Consider the following 20,991-nt stretch of genomic DNA (forward strand, 5'->3'; position numbering starts at 1 on the left):
GAGGGATCCCCCACTCTGAAGGAGGGATCCCCCAGTCTGAAGGAGGGATCCCCCACTCTGAAGGAGGGATCCCCCAGTCTGAAGGAGGGATCCCCCACTCTGCGTTCCTTCTCTAGATATCTTCCTTGTTAATTAAAAGAGTGTTTTCTTGCCCTCTTGGGGGGCTAGGGTCAGGGGTGGGACTGGACCTGTGATTAAGGGCTATACAAATGACATTGAATTGTGTTGAATTCCACCGGGTCGCGACAGGGGGTGGACTTGGTCTCTAGCGCTCTATCCAGAGGGACGTGCAGTAGGGGTGTGCCAAATAATCGTCATGACGATGCATCGCGATTCTAATTTTCACGATCTACTGCATCGATTGTTGACGCCAAGAATCGATTATTAATTAAAAAAAATGAATAATAAAAAAAAAATATATATATTTTTTATTTTTTTTATATAGTTTTATAAAGCCTATTCACTTTTTGTGGCATCAGTTTGTCCTCTTATGTTTATGAAATTATATTGTTGTTATAATGGCAGCTACTTCCAAAAGGGGAAATGTTAGAATGTTTTCATTTCATTGGTTTAAAGGACCACTGAGGCCATGTAAACGGCACTGATTATCCTTATTTTGTTATTTTAAGTTTTATAGATCCTTAGCACTTCTTGTCAGTGTATCCAGTAATAGTCGTTTCAATAAATACAGCTATGTATGAATTGAGTTGCTTTGAGTTATCAATTGAACACACTATCCAGATCATACACAGCCAGTCAGCCACTGGTAATGGCTTAATTTTTTTTTAACAGTGTTCAGTGAAAATTCGCAATGCATCGCAATAATTCAAGTATCGTGATGCATCGTGATATAATCGCATCGTGGCATGTGAATCGTGATACGAATCGAATCGTGACTTCTTTGGCAATACCCACCCCTAACGTGCAGGGTGTTTCTTGGTGTTTAAGGCGCAGGTCGTTCGTCAGCAGCTAGGGGTGTGGATCAGACAGACTCTGGGTGTTGGGGTCGGAACCTTCCGTCTTGGGGCAGAACACCCAGGCCACCACGCTGGCCTGGATTTTTAGGCGCCACTATTGTCCTATTCTACTGGTTTAAACCCTAACCCATGAACTGGTTTAAACACTAACCCTTGTACTGGTTTAAACCCTAACCCTTGTACTGGGTTTAAACCCTAACCCTTGTACTGGTTTAAACCCTAACCCTTCTACTGGTTTAAACCCTTGTACTGGTTTAAACCCTTGTACTGGTTTAAACCCTAACCCTTGTACTGGTTTTAAACCCTAACCCTTGTACTGGTTTTAAACCCTAACCCTGGTGGGAGCCTGCGTCACACTCAGGGCTCCGGCACAGTGACAGCTGAGTCAGTCTCATTTCCAATCCGAAAAATGCACTTACTCTCTCACCCTCTTGTCTCATTTCCATGGAAATTTCAGTTTTTTTGTTTAGCATACGGCACTGGGCCTATTTCACTGTCGCCCGTGAGTCCTATGCTAATCACCCTGTTTCATACTCCGTCGTTATGGGAGTGGGGGTTCAGGCCTTGCTGTTACATCACCTTAATGGACGAGAGGTTCTTGTTCTGCTGTCTTCTCTGCATGAGGATGTCTTAGGGATCCCTCACAGCTCCAGACATGCGCTCACTGCAGCTGGCGGCACGACTAGAAAAGCACATCCACACCTCAGAATGGGTTTCCATCTTCACCTCTTCTTTAACCCAGAGTGAGATGCATTATTCATCCCATCCGGTGCCTCTGTCCCGTCGCCATCATGACCGTCTCCATCCCGCCCCCCCCCCCCCCCCCCCTCGCCATCCTCCAGGCTGTTCCATCCCGCCTCCCCCCCCCCCCTCCACCGTCTCCTGTCAGTGCCCTGTCTTCACCCCGTCCGTCACTCCTCCTCCCTCTTCTCACCTCCTCTGTTTCTCCGGCGATCCTCTTATCGTGTTTAATCGGCGGGGGTCGCAGCCGATGAAAACGCGCTTTAGTATTCAGCGTTCTCCCGATAGCCTCCGCCGCACACGGTCCTGATGGGAGAGTAACCGTGGAGACCAGAGGCAGGGGGGGGGGGGGGGGGGGGGGGCTCCATGGCTCACTGAGACACGACGGAGGACAGAGAATACAACATGAATAAAAGAGACGACAGTGACGACGAGCTGAATGCGTTGAATTAAAACGTAGTTATTGTGTGTGTGTGCATAAAAACAACATATTGTCGTACTATTTCACCGGCCCTCCGAAATCAGACAGCGTCTGGAGGGAGAGGAGCAGGCAGGAGCAGCTGGAAAAGTAGGAAACCAGGGCGGCCCGGTTTTATATCTCGTCCTCTTTCTGTTTTTATACCGTCGTTCCACATCATTCCTCTCCGCCGTTTATTTCATATGTCTGAACGTCTGCCCAAAGCTGCGCCTGGGGTGGGTCTCGTGTGTGTGCACGGACCCCCACAGGCTGGCATGAGGGGGGGGTACTGTGTAAATACTAGACCCGCAGTCCCCTCCCTGCAGGCGTTGCCTTCGGGGGGGGTCTCCTGTCTTTACAGGGCCTGCGGGCCCCTCACTGTGGGTCCTCCCTGCCCCACATCGATACCCCCCATCCCGCCAGCTTCCTGTCGGTTTATAGAAGTGGCTCGGAGCCGTCCGCCCCCATTGGCCGGCCCTCCCTCACTGTCAGCGCCCGGTGCCTCGCCAAGACCCACGGGGACGGAGAGAGATGGGAAAAGTGCAAATGATGAGAGGATAAGATGGATGATTTGTGCATATTCAGCCTCCAGTGGTCCTGTCACGATTGTATCCACCGGCCCTCCATCCAGTCTCTCTCTCTCACTCTCACTCTCACTCTCACTCACACTCACACTCACACACACACACACACACCGTCTGAGCTCAGAAGACACTCGGACCGCTGAGAGTTGACAGTTCAGGAGCATCATCTATTAGAGATGTTCCCAGACCATTCTTTCCTTCCCGATACCGATTCCTGGACTTCGGCCGAGTTTATACCGATACAGCATCTAGCATGTTGTTTTTTTATCCCGCCACCTCCCCCACCTCTTCGGAGGGCTTCTTTGTATTGAATGAAGCAATATATATATACATACACACATACAGCATACAGAATGTTACATTCAGATCCATATACATTGCATTTACTATTTTCCTACCATAACGATCACCCTGTTTTAGTAAGGTTCTGAATCCATATAAGGTGAGGGAGGATTATAGCACCACGATAAAGTGTAACACATAACACATACAACGCGACAAGGTGACAACAGACGACAGAGGGAAACGATACAGGACGACATCAGAACTGACAACACGTGACTGGACAAGACAATTGACGAACATAATGGGATGGTATTAAAGATGGGGTGGAGTGATCTGTGATTCACATTAAGTGGTCACGGTTAGGGTGTAGAAAAGGGTTGGTCATGTTATGCGTGAGTGTGGATGGTGTGTGCCTATGTGTATGTGTAAAGTGGTAGTTGCAGGGACAAAAGAAAAGGAAGAGAAAGAAAACAAAACATCTAGCATTGTTACCCTGCGTTCACACCAAAAGATGCATTTGCTGCCCGAACGCGTTGACGCCTGAGTTTTGCGGCGCGTCAAATCAAGTTTTGCGGCGCGTCAATGGTTTGCGGCGCGTCAAAAGTTGAAATATTTAAACTCGAGCAGCATTTGACGCGCCGCAAAATACGTGAACGCGCCCTTCGCCGCGCCGCATGCCGCGCCGCATGCCGCGCCGCAAATCAGATTTTGGCGCGCCGCAAATCAAGTTTTGCTGCCCGTTTTCTCGGCAGCAAATGCTGCGGCAGCAAAGCAGCAACGCGTCTCTACATTCACTTTGAATGGGATCACGACGCGCGTCAACTTTTTGCATCTTTTGGTGTGAACGCAGGGTTACTACTAACAGCTCTTGTTCTTATGAAACAAATTTGAGAACTAGATAGTTGATATTTATAGTCTTTAATACATTTGTATTATTGTATTTAAGAGTGACCATGTTTTTTCCGACCTGGTAGCTGAAACACACGTAGGTCAGCGCGTAGGTCTGTGTCGTAGATGGTGCGTTTCCCATTCCGACTTCCACCTCCGTTACCGTTAACGAACGCAGCATAACAGCGGAGTGTTGGTGACGTTCTCTGCCTGCGTGGTAAAGGAGGTAGTCACGTGATGGTATGGGATCGGCGCGTAGACTCGCGTGCTCTCCGATACGCGGGGGAATTTGTGATGCGGGTATCGTTATCGGAACAGCTCCATCCTCTGTGGCTGTAGAGCCAGGCCTCCAGACCCCGGTGGGCTGAGCGGTCGTCCGGGAGGGGTAGCGCGGATCGCGGAGGAGAAGCTCCTCTGGGACGGTCCCCCTCCTGGCGTTCCTCTGAACCTTAAGGAGGAACAGAGTTAATTTGCAGCCGAGTCACCTTTGGCCGGGCAGGTTGACGTTGGAACGCGTCCCAGGAGCCAGGGGACCTGCAGAGAACCTCCTGATCTCAGAGGTCGCCTTCTGTCCCTCTCTGGGGATCAGTCCTGCCCCAGAGCCCTTTGGCAACCAAATGAGGGTCCAATCAGAGGTTAAGATCGGGGAAAGAGGAGCCATCTACAGAGCGATCAGAAGGGTTTTGTCAGAGATGGACTGAATAGCGAGGTTTAAATATGATGATCCGCATGGAAGGCTGTTCTCAGAGGACTAGAGGTTTCTTGCTTTGCTTCCAACCGGATTCCTCAAGAGTGGAGAGAGCGAGAGCCAGTCAGTCATCTGAATGGCAGAAAGTGAGGCTGCGGCCATATTTGGAAGTCAATTGCTGCCAAGCCAAAGCCTGGCTGATAATCAGGAGGAATTTGAATATCTGGACGGACTCACAAGGGTAATCGGCTTGGCCCTCGTATGGAGAGTGTTGGACTCAACCAGGCTCCCCAACGCCTCCTCTTCCTCCTCCTCCTCCTCCTCCTCCTCCTCCTCCTCTCCCTTCCTGTGAGGGGGGAGGAGTGGCCGGTGTTTGAATGCGGTGGCGAGCGTTTGAAGATGCAGCCTCTTCATCCTCTTCATCCTCCTCCTCCCCTATCCTCTTCATCAGCTGGCTCCCCACTCTGCCTCCTCCCCCAGGGGGCAGCCAGTGTCTCCGTGCCAGAGGGGGGGGTTCCCCCCCGGGACCGCCCCCCCCCCCCCCCCCTCCAGACGCGTTGCCCCTCTCCACACACATCTCTGAGGGCTGTTCAGTCTCTGTTCACATGAAGGGCCCCCAACCCGCCCCCCCTGGGCCCCTGACCGGCGTGCTGCTCTCTCCTCCTCCTCCCAGCGACCGGCCCTTAGACGGCCCCCGTCTTAAGGACGTCCCTTCTGAGTGTGTTGCTAGTCATGCATATTTAAAAGCGCTTTTTTAAATGGGTTTTTAAACGACCGATAAGGTTTCATAATGGCCGATACCGATTGAGAAACTTTGTCAGAACTAAAGTGGATGAGCCTGTAAAAGCTTCCTCTTACTCCTCTCCATAAAGGGGTCGGCATCGATGCCAGCGCTCTGTTGATGCAGTGGGTGTTTCCATATCGTCCTGAAGTGTGCATATTTAATTAAATCACCTCTCTATCTCTATCTCTCTGCCCAGTCACATGTTGTGTTATATATCTATATCTATATATCTATGTCACTGGGTCCCACTGGGTCGTGTTATATCTATATCTATATCTATGTCACTGGTCCCGCTGGTTCCCAGTAACTGGTCCCACTGGGTCGTGTTATATATCTATATCTATATATCTATGTCACTGGTCCCGCTGGTTCCCAGTAACTGGTCCCACTGGGTCGTGTTCCTAACAGCGTTGGTGCTCCGTGTTCCCAGCTGTCACACTCTACAACCACGACGGCGGTTCAAACCGGTCGTAACCGGGCCTCCTGTCACATCCTGCGGTGTGATCTCTGAATGGATACGACCGCAGCGGCGCGACGAAGATGAATTCCTCCAGGGCCGCGGCCGCTGCGTCGTCCCCGTGGGCCGAGGCGGTTGCCTGTGCGCCGCCGCCTCCCGGTTCACGAGGTGCGCTGATGCAAGGCCTTGCAAGGCGGCTGCCGGCTGAGACACATTAAGCCTCCGCCAGCACCCTGATCCCGTTATGTGTGGCCACCGTTCACTGTGCTGGAGACGGACACACCGGAGCATCGGAGAAACTATTACACTGGAGCCGGGTGTGTGGGGAGGGTTTTGTGTGTGTGTGTGTGTGTGTGTGTGTGTGTGTGTGTGTGTGTGTGTGTGTGTGTGTGTGTGTGTGTGTGTGTGTGTGTGTGTGTGTGTGTGTGTGTGTGTGTGTGTGTGTGTGTGTGTGTTCTCTAAATGTACTTGTGTGTGTGTACTTGTGTGTGTGCTGTAAGTGTGTTTGCGCTGTAACTGGGTATGTGTGTGTGTGTGTACGTGTTTTCTTTATCTAAGTGTACTTGTGTGAATGTGTATCTGCACTGTGTGTGTGTGTACTGTGTAATTCCGCGGTGTCCCTTGCATGTATTGAGCCTCTTTCTAAAGCTCTCGGAGTGAGGGAGGACATGATGTTCCATCTCCTCTCAGCTGCTCCTGCTCTCTGACTCTCGGCTACAGCACACAGCTGTTATTGTGCTTATTGTCAAGGCTATATTGTACGAGCTGAGAGATTATTCGGAGAGTTGTTTGGCCTCCCTTATATATTTATATAAAGTATATCGTGATCCAGAAAGAACCCAGTGCTGGGTTTGGACGGCCGATGTCGTCTGCATCTCATCTCGTCTTTCTTTATGTCACGCTCGCTCCCTTTGACCAGTGACTCGTAGCTCGGAGCACCAGCCCCTCCAGGGCCCTGGTGAACGGGGCTTTCTGTGGAGTCACACCCCATCCCACACGAGCCAGCGAGCAGGGACGTTCGGGGCCCGGAGCCGACGGAGAGCTTGAGACGAACGTGTGGGAGCAGTGGGAGTAATCTAGAGCCAATCTGCCGGGGAGTGCGTTCACCCTGCGGAGCCGGTTCCTCGGAATGAGTGTGAGTGGTTCTGCTGTTCTTTAGTGCTCAGTCGCAGCCTCGCCCCCCCCCCCCGCCCCCCCCCTACCCCAGAGCTCTCTGAGCGACTGCTCCCCTCCCCTCCCGCAGTGTTTCGGGGAACGGAGGAGAGGGAAGTGATGGTCAGGATGTGTGGAGGTCACCCCGCTCTTCCCTTTGAGGTGTGAGGCGTGGGGGGGAGGATGGGGGGGAGGGAGGGGGGCGGGGGGGGGGGGGGGGAGGATGGGGGAGGCGAGGGGCGTGGAGGCGAGGGAGTGCTGGGTAATGCCGGCGTGTGGCGGGGAAGGTGGAGCTCTGTGGGAGAGCACTTTAGCTGCCAGTCGACGGCCCTCGTCCTTAAAGTCCCATCCAGCTAATGGAGCCACCGCATTAAAACAATGACTAATCTGCATCAAACCTTTAGCACCAGCACCCCGGGGGGGGGGGGGGGCTGTGTGTGTGTGTGTGTGTGTGTGTGTGTGTGTGTGTGTGTGTGTGTGTGTGTGTGTGTGTGTGTGTGTGTGTGTGTGTGTGTGTGTGTGTGTGTGTGTGTGTGTGTGTGTTATGTGTCAAGTGGAAGAGTGTGTGTGTGTGTGTGTGTGTGTGTTATATGTCAAGTGAAAGTGTGTGTGTGTGTGTGTTATGTATCGAGTGGAGGTGTGTGTGTGTCTTTGTATGTGTCTAGTGGAGCAGTTTGTGTGTGTGTGTGTGTGTAGTGGAGCATTATGTGTGTGTTATTTGTCTAGTTGATTAGTGTGTGTGTCTATCTCTCTCTATGTTATCTGTCAAGCTGAGCAGTGTTTGCGTGTGTGTGTCTGTCTGTGTGTCTGGTTGAGCCCTCTGTGTGTGTGTGTGTGTGTGTGTGTGTGTGTGTGTGTGTCTGTGTGTAGCCTGCCCCCCCTGTCGCCCCTGAAGCAGGTTCTGGTGAGCAGCATATGTTTCATGTCAGCGGCGGGCAGTGATGGATGTTGTCCTCTAGAGAACCCTGCTGCTACTAAACCCCACCGCCTGGTCGAGGACCAGCTCCCCGGAACCCTCTCCCCATAGGGCCCCCGGCCCCCTGAACCCTCTCCCCATAGGGCCCCCGGAACCCTCTCCCCATAGGGCCCCCGGCCCATAGAACCCTAGGCCCCTATAACTTACAGCGGTAGAACCCTGGGCCCCTATAACCTACAGCGGTAGAACCCTGTGCCCCTAAAACTTACAGCGGTAGAACCCTGGGCCCCTATAACTTACAGCGGTAGAACCCTGGGCCCCTATAACCTACAGCGGTAGAACCCTGGGCCCCTATAACTTACAGCGGTAGAACCCTGGCCAGTAGAACGTGGCTGTCATGAGGCTCCACAGGACTCCTCCCGCTGCTGCGAGGGAGCGTGTGGAAGGCTCTAGTCCCCGCGGTCCGTGGCTGACTTCAGGGCTCCAGCCTCGTTACGTTTCACGACGGAGATATCGATCGGGGCTCTGCTGTCTGCTAAGAGTCCGGAATGGACTTTAAAACGTCCTGCGTTTGAGATCCCGAGTTACGAGATCGGGCAAACGGTAGATCTTCTTTAAGGCTCTCTTCATCAAACACGTTTTCATCGGTTTGCGGGTTCTCCGGGAGACACCAGCCTCCTGGTACTGGTTCAGAGTGATCATATCAATATACCGACCATTAGAATACTTTGTGCTCATCTGTTCCTGAAGGCCGAGGCAGAACCTGACCTTTGAAACATTCTGCCGTCTTTGAGGATGCTCACTCATTCTCTGCTCCTGCTCATACGCCAGATATTCAAATTATTGATTTGATTTGTTCTTCAACACAACAATAATGTGACCTCGCTCCCTATTATACTTTGGGGTCGCAAGACTGCATTTCAGGGGCGTTCGCAAACGGAACAATGGTCATTTTAAGCCCGGTATCGTGTTGAATCGCTGCCCTGAAGGGAATCTACGAGCGTGGACGGTCCACAGATGATTCCAACTGGCCTCTCCACCCGTTGTTGCGGTTGTTCTTGATGTTGGGGATTGAGCCAGCGACCTCCCGGTTCTCCTCCAGCCGTGGTCGGTATTCTGATTCACAGAGCGCGTTAATGAGCCCAATGCACTCCGAAGTTATTCTCCAACTTTGATCGCGGGTCACCGAGAAGCGGGCGCGCCAAGATGCATTAGCCCGCGCTGAGTGGCTCTTCATCACCGCTGCGTCTGTCGGGGGGGGGGGGCACAGCACAGCGCAGCGCCGTATGTTGTGGCCATTTGCATTTGCTGACACCACGAGCTTGTAAACCAAAGGTTAGGAGCGGGTGAAGGTCTGTGTGATGTGGCAGGGCCTGATTACCCCGCCTCGCGCAGCCAGAGGGGGGGGGCTACGATGGAGGGGGCGTTCGGAGAGATGATCACAGACAGAGCCGAGTGGCGGAAGGTACAATGAGTCATCAGAAGAACGTTCCGGCGCTTTCTCTGAGAATCGGAGGGACAGTACGCTTCTAGGTTTAATATTGTCTTTAAAATCCGGTACATTTGTATTTTTTGTATCTTGCGTTCCTTTTGTTGCAGCTTGCACAAAAATACTCATCACAAAATTGTTACACACTTATTGTATGTTGCACGTCGTGGCACTTAGAAACAGTACTTGGCATCGTGTAGCATCTTTTCCTAGCTATCTGTGTTGTATACGAGGAATGGGTTAACCTAGTGATTGTTAGTGCTTGGCACTTGGTTCTATGAACATCCTCACTGTACCGAAAGCGATATATTGTTGTTTCTCCTTCTTCCTACAAATGTACTTATTGTAAGTCGCTTTGGATAAAAGCGTCCGCTGAATGCTCTGAATCTAAATTTAAATGCAGCCATATTCCAGAGCACATTCCAGTTAACACTCTCAGTTAATCTATGGGTAGAATGCGACGAAATCGCACACAAATAGCAGCTTCCACGCGTAAGTCGAGCTGATCAGTCAGGCAGCAGGCGTCTGAGGACAGCGTGCGGACTCACTGATCCATGCTGCCGACACACCGGCGACCGCCGTGTGCAACGGTGCATCCATCTTGTTTCGGCGAGATAAGGGAGAACGGGGACAGAGGCTGAACGAACACCCGGGCTGCGTCAGACGGCGTGGTTAAGAGAGGCACCGTTCAGCCTATTGATTGAAGCTCTGAGGGGGGAAATCAAGACACCCAATCAGGGGAAGTCGTTACCCCTAATCGGTGCCCTGGGTTAAGGCTAGCCGATGCAAAACGGAGATTGGATTATGGACGTTGTGCGACGGGGACCGGAGACTTCAGCGCCGTTCCAAGGGCTTATTCATACCCCCGATTGAGGCCATTGGGTTTCAATCAGCTCCTCTCAGACGACCGACCTACAGCTAGGAGGCCCCGCCACGCTCCGGGCCCCGCTGGCCACACCGGGCCCCTGGGCCGTCCTTGGAGGGCCGCAAGGCATACAGATGAGCTGCCATCTGTGGACACCGGGGCTCCGTCAGAGGGCGCGACGGTCACTGAAGGCCCCGCTCCCCAGGGGGTCCGGGACACCGTCGTGTCCCCCCCCCCCCCACCGCGGGGGCGGCGGGGGGCTCAGGAGGTAGAGCAGGGAACCAGAAGGTTGCAAAGTTCAATCCCCAGCTAGGATACTCCTAGCTGAGTGCCGAGGTGCGACAGCCTGCTTCTGACGAGCTGGCTGTCGCCCTGCGTGGCTGACTCCGCCGTCGTGGCTGACTCCGCCGTCGGTGTGTGAATGAATGAGTGAATGTGAGGCAGGGTTGTAAAGTGCTTTGAGTGGCCAGTGGTCAGTGAGGCGCTGTATAAATGCAGTCCTTTTATCATTCACAGGCACACTGCTCAGCAAGACCGCTGTCGTACCAGCCCTGCACCCGTGTGGCTCAAATGATTATTTCGCTCAATATTGTGATGGCGATGATTGATCACGATTCTTCATCCATTTTGAAGAACTTCTTTCATCGAACAGAAAACAGCCTCCACAGCAATAACGTATTTTATGAACCTATGAATACAAGAACGAGCAAATCAAAACAGGGCTTTCCTCACATGTTTTCCTAAGGCTACATATCAATACAGTTTTACCAAAATGAAGAAGACACCGAGTCAAAAGGACACACCCCACCTGCCCCTGGCCATCACCATGGGGGGGTTCAGGGGGGGCAGCGGGGGGGCACAGCCACTCTGGAGACTAAGATGGGGTCTGGTTTCTTCTGTCCAAAGTGTTGACCCTCTCCTTAAGACCGGGACGGTCCACAAGGCCTACTGGACACGTGTCTTTGGCCAAATGGAAGGCGACAGCCTCGTTTGTCTCAATACGTCTTGGAGAACGGGCTTGATATTGAGTTGTGTTACGAAGTCCCTCTTATGGATGCCTGTTTTGGACGGGAATTTGTGGGGTTTATTTCAAATTTATTGTATTAGAAATAACCCCTTGAGATGAACCCACCTCGTTTCTCAAAGGTTAGCAACCTTAACAACATAAAGTACAATAACAACATCTTAAGAACATATTTCTTAATAACCCCAAAAACGTGTCTTTCATGCGTTTTCCATATTCCACTTTTGGATGACATTTCAGGCGGTTGAACGCAAACCATGCAATTGACTCCACACAGCAGGAAACAAGCCCTTTTCTGGAAGCAGCCTTCGCCTTCCTCTGCGGCTCGTGACATTCCCCATGTCTGTCGCAGGCCTCTGCCTGGTGGAGCCCACTGTGTTCCTGCACTAGTCGTGGAGGTGTTGTACAGCAGGGGGGAAGGAAATGATTTTCCCAGCACGCACTCGGAACTAACACCTGGGATTGGTCAGTGGCGAGACCTTGTCACAAATTGAATACTATTAAATGTAAAATATACTTCATCTATATTATTCTTTTTTTTAAATAAAAAAAATCGACACCTACCATGATCAATAATTTTTTTTTATGACATTTTCACAATTACCTGGCGAAAATCAATGAATGGTTGAGGCCAATGTCGTCGTCACAGTAAATATAGATAACTGTGCAGCCCCCCGCCCCGACCAGCGGTACGAATGATGGAGTACCAGCGCCGCGCTTCTCGTGGTGTGAACCCAATTTTACACAATATCAATAAACTTGTACCGGTGAAAGACGAGTCCTGAGTTGAATGTGGCTGAACAGCGAGAGCAGATGCTCTGTACATGCAGGGCTCTGTTCCCGTCAGCCCTGCCAGCCTCACAGACGCCCCCCCCACACACACCGCAGTACGTCCAGCCACCGACTGTAAACCTGGAGGGACGGATCAACCTCCCAGCGTTATCGGTGTGGTTGTCATTGTCCTGCCGTCGGAGCTCCCACCAGGACGCGCCTCCCTCCCCCCGCCTCCCCCTTCATCATCACCTGCTGCTTCTGATCGACTGAAGATCCGCTGCTGGTGAACGGTTCAGAGGGAAGGCTTCCTCTGGGGCCAGCGGTTCAGGCGCAGCACACTGTGTTTGGCTGTGGCTGCGGTGCGATCTGGACGGTGTTTGCGGTTTCCTGGATGGAGCGTGGCCCCCCCCCCCCCCCCCCTAGTGAATCCCCTTAATGACATCAGGGCCAGGCAGGCGTTGATGAATGAGTGTAATCAGACCCTCTGCCCGGCGCAGCAGCCCTTCACGCCAGGCCGTCCTGCGGCTCAGACCACGCTTATAAAGGCTGCTGCCAGATCCAGATGCCAGAGCCGTACTGCGGTCTTTGGCTCCCGACCCCAACGCCGGACCCCCCGACCCCCGGCAGGGCTGTAGGTCTGGGCCCGGCAGGCCGCGGGGGGCCTTCCTCGCACTTCACCCCCTCTCCTAGATGTCAGGCGTCCAGCTATCTTCCAGAGCGCTTCAGAAGCCCCTCACAGCGCCGGTTCCTGTCTGGAAGCCCCCCCGTCACTCACCCCCTCGCCGCCCGCCTGGCACTGATCTCAGCAGATGAGAGGAGACGCGCTGTGCTCTCTGCTCAGAGGCCTGAGAGGTGCCCCCCTCCCAGCCTAATGGGCGCTGCTCTGAGGAGGATGTCTTTGGTCTGGGGGGGGGGGGGTAGGTAGTGGAGTAGTGCCTGAGTGACGGTTCCCTGCGACAGACTAAAAGCCAATCTTCCCCCAGGAAGCCCTGGGTGTGTGGTGGCGGCGGCGTTAATGCTCTGTGACGTTAAGTGTTCCACCCCCCCTGCACTGGGCTGTAGCGGGAGACGTCCCTCAATACCGTGACACCCTACAGTCATACAAGGTGTTCTAACGTCCATAATGAATACCTCATCCGCATGATTCATCTCTTTTTGCGGACTGCCGTCGCGCCTGCTGTTCATCCAACAGCGAGACGAGTCATTTGGTTTTGAGGACGCCGCGTGACGAGGCGTCGCGGTGAGAGGGGCTAGCTGCTAACCTCACCAGGCTAGCGGCTAGCGGAGGGGCGTCTGTTAGCGTGTGTTAAGCTGAGTCAGCTGTACAGTGATAAGGGGAGATTTCTGCCCTCGCTGTGGGGGAGAGGGAAGCGAGAGCGTCTTATCAGGAAGCACACTGCAGATAACTGCGCCGTGCAGTCAGGAGCCAGGAGGAGGACTCTCCTCCACATGGCCCCACATCCTTCCATCAGTCCCCAAGATGGAGGACCTCACTATCCCCAAAGTCAAAGTTTTCCACTTTTAGTATTTTTTTTTTCCACTCTTTTAGATTGTGTTAAATGTGTTTTCTAAAGTGGGTATTGAGCCCGCCACTGGGAGCCCCCAGTGTGGCTGCGCGTCTCGGTGTTACGTCCCCAGTGGTTGGCTGCCGGTTGGAGCTCTGGTTTCCAGTGTGGTCGGCACTCATTCCAAAGCCATGAAGCCATCCACCGTAGCGTTGGAACGGAGCCTCCTCTACAGCCGGACACACGGGTTCACGTCCCAGCCATCGTATGGGTTGTGTTTCCTCTCCGGGGAGGGGAGGGCGAGAGGGTCGTAAAAGCAGAAGGATAACGCAGACCTCGGATCTATGAGTGCTTAAAGACACTCAAATCAAATCGAATCTAGGACTGCCTGCCATCTCACTGTGTGTGTGTGTGTGTGTGTGTGTGTGTGTGTGTGTGTGTGTGTGTGTGTGTGTGTGTGTGGGGGGGGGGCTGCATAAACAGAGCGCCACCCTTTAATGCCCCCTTGTAAAGCGAGAGGATCTATATGGTAGCGGGAGTGGAGACGGCTGCCGGTTCCGATCGGTCGCAGGCGGCCTCTTACGGCTTTGGCATTCTAGTCCGCCGCTGTAACATCAAATGAAAGCACGATTCGACCGCTGCAACATGCCCATCACACCCGGCGTCCTCTGAGCGTTGGGTGTGCTGCCGTCCAATCACATCGCTGCTCTCTCCCAGACCGGTCGAGGCGCCCTGCTGAACGAGCCTGTAAAAACAAAGGCTGTCGAGTAAACCCGAGTTCCAATCAGTCCGTGTTATTACTGTGATGAAACGTGAGAGATGACATCGACATGCGATGTAGCGCACCTGTAATCTACTGCTGACGGCTCGGAGAGGACGGATCAGGAGACAACCTACATTTACCACCGACAGTACCTGTCGTTGGTAAATCACTCTCTCTCTCTCTCCCTCTTTCTCTCTCTCTCTCTCTCTCTCTCTCTCTCTCTCTCTCTCTCTCTCTCTCTCTCTCTCTTCCTCTTCCTCTTCCTCTTCCTCTCTCTCTTCCTCTTCCTCGTTGCGTAATCCCTCTTCAGGCTCAGAGTAGCCTCCAGGGAACACGCCGTCCTTCCCACACCGGAGCTCCGACGGTCCCGGGTCGCTGCTCCTGGCCAGGACCCCCCCATCTCCCCTCCCCTGCCTCCTCCCTCCTCCCTCCTCCCTCCACCCTCGCCGCTGACGGCCGAGAGGGATGGTGTGGCCAGGAGGGGAGGGTGGGGGAGAGGGGGGAGGAGGAGAGGAAGGAGAGGGGGGAGGAGAGGAAGGAGAGGGTGGGGGAGGAGAGGGTGGGGGAGGAGAGGAAGGAGAGGGTGGAGGAGGAGAGGGGGGTGGAGGAGAGGGGGGGGGGTGGAGGTAGCAGAGGGGGGGGGGGGTTAGCGATGTGCTATTAGCCGTGGATCAAAGTGGAGCAGGCTCTCTCCTGGAAGCACACGGCGCTCGTTAAGGAGCTGACCAGGAGAGGGAGGAGAACCCTGATCCCCCCCCCTCCGTCGCCCCCCGGGGAGAGGGGAAGTGGTTTCGCACCGTTTCCTGTGACATGGCGGCATGATGGCTGTCAAATGATGAAATGCACACACCCACGCTTAGACACACACCCTCATACACACACACCCTCAGACACACACACACACTCCGCTCCCGGCCCCCCGTCCTGACGGACAGCTCGGCCCGGCCAATGGGAGAGGCTGAGCGGTGGCAGTCAGACTTGTGGTGTCATGGTGTTGTTCTCTGGGGAGGGAGTGACAGCCCTCCGTCAGAGCTGTCGTATCAGACGTCTACCGCCAGCGGGGAGGGGGGGGGGGGGGGGGTCAGTCTATCAGGAGCCCCGTCTCCTGGGTGCTGTGTGAGTCTCCGGTGTTGTGAGTCCGCTGTGTGCGTCTGTGTATCTCCAGTGTTGTGAGTCTGCTGTGTGCGTCTGTGTTTCTCCAGTGTTGTGAGCCCGTTTGTGTGTGTGTGTCTCTAGTGTTTTCAGCCCGGCGTGTGCGTGTGTGCTTCGGCCTTCGTCTCCACGTGCGCACGGCGAAACAGACGTGGACAAAGGCGGGGTCGAGGTCCCCGTCGCCGGGCGCACGCGCGGGGGGCAGACGGCTCTGAGAGGACCCGGGGCTCGGCTGAGATGGTATTGATTTCCTGTCCTGTGAGCCTGAGGAGCGTCGAGTGCTCCTATCTGATCTACAGAAGGAGCAGGTCGGCGGGGAGGACCCGGAGGAGGAGACTGTGATAGGAGCTGCTCTCCCGAGGTGGTGGGTCGACATGCGCTCTGGGGGGGGGGGGGAGGGGGGGGTGAAGGACAGGGGGGAGTCACCCCCGTCCTCCTCGCTGACCACGCGGCATTCAGAGCTCGTTCCCCAGGGAGGAGGAGCGTTAAATCACGTTGTGAAGGAGGAACAGGGTTTGATTCCCCATGGGTGAATGTATTGATCAGGTATCAGTGTTATAGGCCATGCCAGACTGGGTTTAATGACATGCTTTATAACACCAGAGATTTATCGGACGAGGCAACTCAGACCTCAGCCTCCGCGACGGGAGGGACTTCCATGATGACCCTGGTCGTCATGATGTGAATAATATGTAACCGGTTGCTCGGTCATTGTATAACGTTGAAGAAGTACCGCGATGCCTTTAACTGTCGTGGATGTACTCGAGATCAGGCGATTCGATGCCTCGACTAGCGCCACCCAGCCTCTCGCCGGGCACCACCACGCTGACGAACGTCGACCTGCCGTCCCCTGAACCCACTGCTCTCCTCGCCGCTCCACACCGCAGGCTCCCTGCTTCATTCTCTTTGTTCTCCGCTCCGGTGGGTCCGAGCTCGGGTAACAGCAGAGAGCAGAGAGGAGGGTCTCGTCTCACGCACCGTTAAATCTCGTGGAGGGCTGCGCTCCGTAATCTCTGCTGCTGCTGTTATCTGGCGGCGGCGGCGAGCCCGCGACGCCACTGGAGGAATACTAATTAGAGTCCAGGTCCCCACGGACCGCAGGGGGGGGGGGGCACTCTGAGGGAGGTCGTCACAACACACGCATGTACACACGCACACACGCCACACACTGTCATTAACCTGCTGCCAACACACAACACACTGGCATTAGTGTAACCTGCTGCAAACACGCACGCACGCACGCACACACACACAACACATGATCTTTTGTGTACCCTACTGCATGCACACACACAGCAATTAGTGTCTTCTAATTAACTTTGATTAACAGGTAGGCTGCATCCAGTTTTGTCTGCAGCAGATGTTGGTAGATGGGTGCAGAAAGCCTTTAGAAAATATTATGTTTCAAAATGTGAATGCGATGAGCTATTAAACAGTTTTTTTTCCCTCGGGGGGGCAATTTCACCGATGAGTTGCAGTATAAATGACAACAATAGAGTGGATCTGCGTCCCTAATTCTAGGATTATGTAAGACGTGGTTAAGGTTTGCCGGCGCGGTTTTATCCTCAAGGTAACTCATTGCGACTGTTCCAGGCCGGGGGGGGGGGGGGGGAATAAGGGTGTTTATCTTCTGAAGAGCTCCCCCCCCCCCCCCCCCCCCCCCCCCCCCCCCCCTTTACAGAGGTGTGATCGTCTGCCAAGCTGCAAGGTCTCCCCACTTTCATCTCATTGCTAGAAGTTTACGTTCACCTCATCGCCCCCCCTCCCCCTCCTAAACCCGAGCCGATCTGAGCTGTAGTCAGAACCAGGTTCGATCCCCTGCTCCTCCTAGCTGTGAGTGTCGAGGCGTCCCACAGCAAGGCGCCTCACCCTGACTGCCCCCGACGAGCTGGCGGTCGCCCTGCGTGGCTGACTCCGCCGTCGGTGTGTGAATGTGTGCGTGAATGGCGGAATGTGAGGCGACGTTGTAGAGCGCTTTGAGGGAACACTGGTTAGAACAGCGTGGTGTGAATGCACTCCGTTTACCATTGAAGCCCTATAGGTCAGAACACGGCGGCGACGCCTTCCAGAAGTGTTGTTTAACCTCCGCCACTGTCCCCGGCGACCAGCCGTGACTTTAACCACTCATTTGGGCGGTTAGGGAGATTTGTTCGTACGCCGGTCAAAGCAATTAGTTTTATTGGCAATAAATCACTGCATTTACGTTCTTCGCCTGTCCGATACGTTTGGTCCACATCTCGCTGATTCCGAAACATTTCCAAGTCAGAGGCTCAAAGTGGCTCTCAGAAAGCAATTGCTTGGTCGGTACATTCTGACATTTGTCAGAATGACAGGGAGGGAGAGAGGGAGGGAAGGAGGGAGGGAAGGAGATGGTCTTTGTGTGGAGGAGATGAGAGGGGGGAGAGAGGATGGAGGGAGAGAGGAGGGAGAGAGAGAGAGGAGGGGGGAGAGGATGGAGGGAGAGAGGGAGGATGGAGAGAGGATGGAGGGAGAGAGGGAGGATGGAGAGGGGAGGGAGGGAGAGAGGAGGGGAGGAGAGAGGGGGAGGGGAGAGAGGATGGAGGGAGAGAGGGAGGATGGAGAGAGGAGGGAGGGAGAGAGGGGGAGGGGAGAGAGGATGGAGGGAGAGAGGGAGGATGGAGGGAGAGATGATGGAGGGAGAGAGGAGGGAGGGCGAGAGGAGGGGGGGAGAGAGGATGGAGGGAGAGAGGATGGAGGGGGGGAGAGAGGAGGGAGGGAGGGATGCCGGAGGGAGGGAGAGGGTCTATACGTGAATGAGATGAGAGGGAAGGAGTAGGGAGGGATAAAGTGTCTGCCAGATGCCCTGAAGGTAAATGTTCCACCAGAGCAGAGAAACGAAGGTATGGATTCAGTGTGTAAAACCAAACACTAATCTCGGTATCGTCTGACACTCTGATAATAATAATGACTTGTGTATATTAATGACTAGAACCACTGCTTGTTTCAGCGTGAGATGGAGGCTCTGAAAACACTGTTTATCGTAGCGTCCTTACCCATCATCACCTCCGCTCTGAGCACACACGGGTCGCGGCCCTCAGGGGCCGAGCGTAAAACTGGAATCCATTTCATGTCCTCCTCGCCTGAATCCTCCCGCCGAGGAGTTTTATGTAATTTCTGCGATTTCAATTAAGTTTTTGGCCTCCGAGGGATATGAAGTGTGTGTGTGTGTGTGTGTGTGTGTGTGTGTGTGTGTGTGTGTGTGTGTGTGTGTGTGTGTGTGTGTGTGTGTGTGTGTGTGTGTGTGTGTGTGTGTGTGCGCGTGTGTGCGCACCGGTCTATCTCGGGCCCCTCTGGGGAGAGTGTAATGCTCTGCTCAGCTGTCCCTTGGCAGAAGGGACAGACTAGTGGCTCTGAGCCCCCGTTGTGGAGCTGGGGGGGGGGGGGGGGGGGGGGGGGGAGCAGGGGGGGGGGGGGGGGGGTTGGGAGATCAGCGATACACTGAGACGCAGCTCTCAGGCTTTGGTGCATCGCAGTCCGATTTCTGTGTGTTGGAAGCCAAACTCTGAAAGAACTTATTATAGATTAAAGTTATGCAGTGGGTTAGATCACAGCGCGGTGGATTCAGCCTGGCCCCAATCTCCACCTAAACGCAATTAAAACCTAGCCTTAGCCCTCATGACACACAGCCAGCGCACACCTTTATGACGCACAGCTAGCTTGGGATGGAGACGAAGAGAGAGATACATCTTCTCAACACCTTGAACTTCAGATGACACGGTGGGGCGTGAGGGTGTGTGTGAGGGGGTGGGGGTGTGCGTGTACGACAGACCCTCAAGCCAGCCATGCGGTACGAAACAGCTTTCAGGGTAACTTCAGCTGCTTACATAACGTCTTTCTCTGTATTCCTGTGTTCTTTAATACGGATTATCCCCGGATGACTGACAGGAATATGAATGTAAGACGACGGGACCATGAGTCTTCTAAAAGCCTTTCTGAGTCCTTCAGCTTGGGAGGTGTGAGTGTGTTTGTGGTGTGTTTTTACGGTGCTTTATTTGAGTATGGTGTTATTAGTGGTGTGCATTATTTGTCTTGTGTTTTATTTGTGTGGTGTATTCTTTTTGTTGGCTGAATTTGTGTTTTTGTTATTTCTGTTTGACATAGGCAGGGGTGCTCATAACTGGTACGCAAGTACGCATGCGTGGCCATAATCAGGGATGTCTATCGTCACTTTTGTCTCTACAATGCTTCTGCGTAACTAACGGGAGATCGAAAAAAATCGAAAAAACAAAATACATTGAGCAGCAACTTTGGCATTCACCACCAGCAAAGAAAAGACAAATGGTTTTCTTCCATAATAATGGAAAATTGTTTTTGAAAAGTGGTGCCAAGATGTGTCGTGGCTCGAAACGAGAGATACGCACCCCGAAATGTGCGCTCGTGTGCGCTGTGCGCCGTGCACACACTGGAGAACTGCCCAAAATCAGCTGATCGCAACGTTCCTTGAGTGAGATATTGAAACGTCAAGCTGCTGCAGTTTGATAAAAAATAAATAAAGGTGGAGCAAAAAACACGGCTGTGCTTAAGAAGTGCAGCATTGAAAATGGAATCTCCTTTGTGAAACTGGGTAAGTTTCATAAGTTCAGAAGTTACTTGTGGGGCTATGTGCGGGGTGCGTACCACCAAACACCATCTCCTGGTACTCACCTGAGCAACTCACTACAAAACGTTATGTGCACCCCTGGATGTAGTTGTGTTATTCATGTGTGTTGTGTCCGTTGATTTTATTTGTGTGCAACTTCGGTTTGATCTCTGTTATCTGTGTTACGCTGTGCGACCCTGGTGTCTGAGCGTCCGTCTCCATGGTTACGCCCCCCCCCCAGGTGGAGGAACACCTGGAGCCGGAGGACGAGGTCCTCCACCTCCACGAGAACTCCTTCCACCTCTTCTGGCTCCTGGAGCGGCTGCTGCAGCCGGGGGTGGAGGGGGCCCCCCAAGACTACCAGGGGGCAGGGGCCCCCCAAGACTACCAGGGGGCAGGGGTCCCCCAGGAACAGGGGCCCCAGGAATGCTTGGGGGCAGGGGGGCCCCAGGACTGTGGGGGGGCAGGGGTCCCCCAGGACCGTGGGGCCTTCCAGGGGCCCCAGGGAGGGACCGAGCTCCAGGGGCCCCAGGAACGCGAGGCCTTCTTGGGGCTCCTCGGCCACAGCGTCCTGCTGCTCTCCGATGAGTTCCCGCTCTTTGCTCTCTACATGTGGCGGATCGGGGCCCTCCTGTCCTGGTCTTAGAATCAGGACCCCCGCGCCAAACCAGTACACAAACCAGTGCACAAACCAGTACACAAACAGGACACAAACCAGGACACAAACCAGTACAATAACCAGTACTCAAACCAGTGCACAAACCAGTACACAAACCAGTGCACAAACAGGACACAAACCAGTACACAAACCAGTGCACAAACCAGTACACAAATCAGTACACGTTCAGCTGGGTCCTGTTTATTTAGTTGTTTCAGTCGGATCAATAAAT

The 20,991-nt window shown here is 53.8% G+C and overlaps 1 protein-coding gene across 1 annotated transcript in view; it reads left to right on the plus strand.

Annotated features, from left to right (window-relative positions):
- Nucleotides 1-20,747, plus strand: part of mei4 (meiosis-specific, MEI4 homolog (S. cerevisiae)) — a 35,449-nt gene extending 14,702 nt beyond the window's left edge. The window contains exon 5 of the mRNA XM_056581837.1: nt 20,343-20,747. Coding sequence (XP_056437812.1) covers nt 20,343-20,747 — 405 coding nt within the window. The remainder of the gene's footprint in view (nt 1-20,342) is intronic.
- The last annotated feature ends 244 nt before the right edge of the window (nt 20,748-20,991 follow it).

The sequence above is a fragment of the Gadus chalcogrammus genome, chromosome 21 (assembly GCF_026213295.1).
Source record: "Gadus chalcogrammus isolate NIFS_2021 chromosome 21, NIFS_Gcha_1.0, whole genome shotgun sequence".
Taxonomy (NCBI): domain Eukaryota; kingdom Metazoa; phylum Chordata; class Actinopteri; order Gadiformes; family Gadidae; genus Gadus; species Gadus chalcogrammus.